This window comes from Mastomys coucha, unplaced genomic scaffold (assembly GCF_008632895.1).
Source record: "Mastomys coucha isolate ucsf_1 unplaced genomic scaffold, UCSF_Mcou_1 pScaffold21, whole genome shotgun sequence".
NCBI lineage: Eukaryota > Metazoa > Chordata > Mammalia > Rodentia > Muridae > Mastomys > Mastomys coucha.
The window spans coordinates 24,054,408-24,058,225 of record NW_022196904.1 but is presented as its reverse complement, the minus strand read 5'-3'; the positions used below and the strand labels follow the sequence as shown (position 1 = coordinate 24,058,225).

At 46.8% G+C, this 3,818-nt stretch overlaps 1 protein-coding gene across 1 annotated transcript in view; it reads left to right on the top strand.

Annotated features, from left to right (window-relative positions):
• Positions 1-852: 852 nt before the first annotated feature.
• LOC116101988 (cytochrome c oxidase subunit 6B1) overlaps positions 853-3,818 on the top strand; it is an 11,225-nt gene continuing 8,259 nt past the window's right edge. The window contains exons 1-3 of the mRNA XM_031386109.1: positions 853-978; positions 2,456-2,569; positions 3,549-3,649. Coding sequence (XP_031241969.1) covers positions 2,464-2,569; positions 3,549-3,649 — 207 coding nt within the window. The 5' untranslated portion in view covers positions 853-978; positions 2,456-2,463. The remainder of the gene's footprint in view (positions 979-2,455; positions 2,570-3,548; positions 3,650-3,818) is intronic.

Genomic DNA, 3,818 nt, shown 5'->3' with positions numbered 1-3,818 from the left:
TGGGGTGTCTGGAGACAGCTACAGTGTACTTACATATAATAATAAATAAAATCTAAAAAAAAAATGTTTTCCTTTATAAGAGTTGCTGCAGGGCTGGTGAGATGGCTTAGCAGGTAAGAGCACCGACTGCTCTTCCAAAGGTCCTGAGTTCAAATCCCAGCAACCACCCATAATATCCGAGAGATCTGACACCCTCTTCCGGTGCATTTGAAGACAGCTGCAGTATATTTATTTATAATAATAAATAAATCTTTGGGCCAGAGAGAGCAGGGCCTGAGCAACCGGGACCGACTAGAGCGAGCAGAAGTCCTAAAAGTCAATTCCAACAACCAGATGAAGGCTCATAACTATCTGTACAGCTACAGTGTGTACTCATATACATAAATAAATCTTAAAAAAAAAAAAAGAGTTGCCACGGTCACGTTTTTTCTTTACAGCAATAAAATACAAACTAAGATACCCTATCTCAAAAACACAAATAAACAAACATAAATAACTTTCGAATCAAGGCTCAGGGGTAAACGCTTGTTATCCTAACACTTCGGAATCTGTGATCAAAAGTTCGAGGCCAGTCTGAGCTATATAGAGAAGTCCGGTCTCAAAACAAATTTTATCTGGAATATTTTTTCACCCCCACTCTGCAAACAATCTCACGCTTTTCCCCCTGTTTAGGACAGGCGGGTGACAGTAACCCACAATTGAACCTCAGGATGCTGTTAAGAGCAAAGCAAAATCCCGATTGGCCCAGCAACAATAATAAGCAGGTATTTAGCTCAATAAGAATTCGGGCCTCTTTAGACGTGGGCGTGGCCAGAGCGGCTTCTGGGCACGCCTCCCGAGGCCACTCTAGCAGCTCGGAGGACTCAGTTCGGCTCCTCCCTGGCAGCTTCCGGCCAGTCGGAATTCCGCTTCCCGTCTGACATTGGCGTCTTTGCTAAGGGTCACATTGAAGTAGCGCTGCTCCGGGACAGTCTTTAGGTGAGTGTGAAGGGTCGGGATCCTGGGGGGAACCTTCTCCGTGGCAGAGAAACGCCTGGGGCTTCCCTGACGCCAGGAAGAAACTTCCGGCTGCCCCGGGTCCGGGGTCTCGGAGCAAACCTTTATAGCCGCCTTTCTTCGTCATGCTAGGTCGCTTTCTGAGCAGTCCCTATTACCCATCCTCTAGCTCTACGACCTAGGGCCTGCCATTATCCCCTTTGACAGCGTTGGGGCTGGAGTGTGAAGCGCCTTAGCCGCGGCTATAAGGCAATTAGGATTCGGATCCAGTAAATCGGACTGTGGAGCCTTCAGTCGCGGCCTCACAGGCGTGGCCACCCGTGTTCCAAGGCCGAAGCCTGTCGCCTTGACTCGTTTCTTCCCCCCACAGCATCATCTTGGATCAACTCTCAAAACTCGAGATACTGTCCAAAATTACTTCCGACACTGAGTTTTTTTAAATCCCCCCCATGCCCACCCTGCCTCCCCAATGAACCTGTTCTACTGCCCAAGTACCCCACTTCTTTGGACCACTTCAGTTGACTCTGGCTTGCGCACCTCTATGGTGTCAAGGTCCCCTAGGTGCTCTAGAATAGAGACAGTTTCTCTCAGGTTTGGTGATGTTGACTGTATCGGCTCTTCAGACATATCAAAGCCGGGGGTAGTCAATAAAATTCAAGGAGCTAAAGTATTTGAATGATTAAGGGGGTGTTGCATGGTGGTCTAATCGAAGTGCAGTATTTACTTTCATTAGGAATGGAGGCAGCAACTTCAATAGAGTTGGCTCCATGGGCCGTTGTCAGCAGTCGAAATCACCGTTACCTGACACATGCTAGTTGTAAGAGTCACAAATCTTCAGTCATGGTTACCTCCAATTGTACTTGATAAGTCCTTTGAGCTTTTGGGGGGGTGGGGTTGGGGGAGGAGGTCATCTTAGGCAATTCTGCAATGCATTTAGGCATATTCTGATAAAAGTTTGAGTTCGTTGGACCCCTGATGAGTGTGTGATGCCAGAAAACTTTCTGGTGACACCAGAAAATCCTTATAGTGTTTTTGCTGGTGATGGATGGAGCATTATCACTGGGTGCTGTATGACCTTGGAAAGTCATTTAGACACCCTGTCCCTTGTGTAGACAACAGAGGTAGTAATACCTTTTAGAGTGGCCATTGGATAGGTATGTATAGAGTACACGTAGATAGTGTGCGCTGTGCACACAGTGATCGTTAACTGGAATTTAAGGGTGAACACTGGTTTTGCTCAGGAGACCTCTGTCCAACCCTACTATGGCTTTTGTACTTGGACATATGGGATTTCCCTGCCCTTCATCTTTCTGTGTATATTGAGAAGGTGATGATAGCTTATTCACATTCAACCTGTTCTTCTACTCTGGCCTGCTTCCCCTGGGCCTCATTGGTCTGACATCCCCATGCCCACCATCTCCAGAATGGTTGCCAACATTCCTACTCTTTTTGCATCCAGGAGTCAGGATGGCTGAGGACATCAAGACTAAAATCAAGAACTACAAAACTGCCCCCTTTGACAGCCGCTTCCCAAACCAGAACCAAACTAAGAACTGCTGGCAGAACTACTTGGGTAAGCAAAGTCCCATAGTGGGCCTCGCCTGGGTCTCCCATGTACCTCCTACCTCATAAGGGAAGTTGGGGGACGGGGACCCTTGCATTCCAGCCTGGTTTCTTTCACTCCAGACATACCCTCTGGAGGGCCCGGACCCCTCAAACCAGCTGTCAAGGTCATAAACTTTGGTCTCAACAATAATTTTTTTGAAGAGTAATTATATAATATGCATTTTGTGTGTGCCTGTGTGTGGCATGTACACACATAGCACACAAGTAAATACCATATGTAAACAGTTGATTCAGAAGTGTCTCCTGCAGTCACAATCCATGGATAAAAATGGATATTGCCAGTACTCTGTTCTCGGCTTGCCTTTGTACCCAGTCTTAAACACAGTCCCTTTCCTTTCTCCTTGCTAGAGACAGTATGCCTGGAGGTCACATTTGGGGCCCCTGGCTTACTTGAGTCCATGAGACCTTCCCTCAAAAAAGAATAAAAAAAAGGGCTGGAGAGATGGCTCAGCGGTTAAGAGCGGTGACTGCTCTTCTGAAGGTCCTTAGTTCAAATCCCATCTGTCATGAAATCTGACGCCCTCTTCTGGTGCATCTGAAGACAGCTACAGTGTACTTATAATAATAAATAAATCTTTAAGGAAAAAAAAAAAAGAAAAATGAATCATTAACAACAAGAACAATAAAAAGATTCACTGGTTCCCATCCTGTCTTCCTCAGATATGATCAAGACCGCCTTCCCCTTTCCTAGCCCTGTCTGGACTTCCAGAATTCTGATATATCCCCCTCATACTTTGCTGTCGTTCCTAGCCCTAGAATGTTCTATATAACTGCCCAGGTTTGGTGTATACAGCTCTTTATGGTGGTATACTTGTAAGTTTGCATTCCCTCTCTATGGATAACTAATCATAAAGCAAAAAGTACTTATCGATTTTCCTCAAAAATGTACTTAGTCAGGGTTAATTCTGAACCTCTTTCCTTCACAGACTTCCACCGCTGTGAGAAGGCAATGACAGCCAAGGGGGGTGATGTCTCCGTGTGTCAGTGGTACCGGCGTGTGTACAAGTCCCTCTGCCCCGTGTCATGGGTATGTGCCTCCCGGTGGGACCCTTGGGTGTTGAGGTGGGGATCTAGCAGAGATGAGCATGACAACTAGTGAGAGTTCATCTCCAAGAGCCAAGGTAGAAGCAGCTGTGGAGTGTCACTGACACCTGCTCAGTGAGGGCCTCAGCCCAGCTGTGGAGTGTCACTGACAC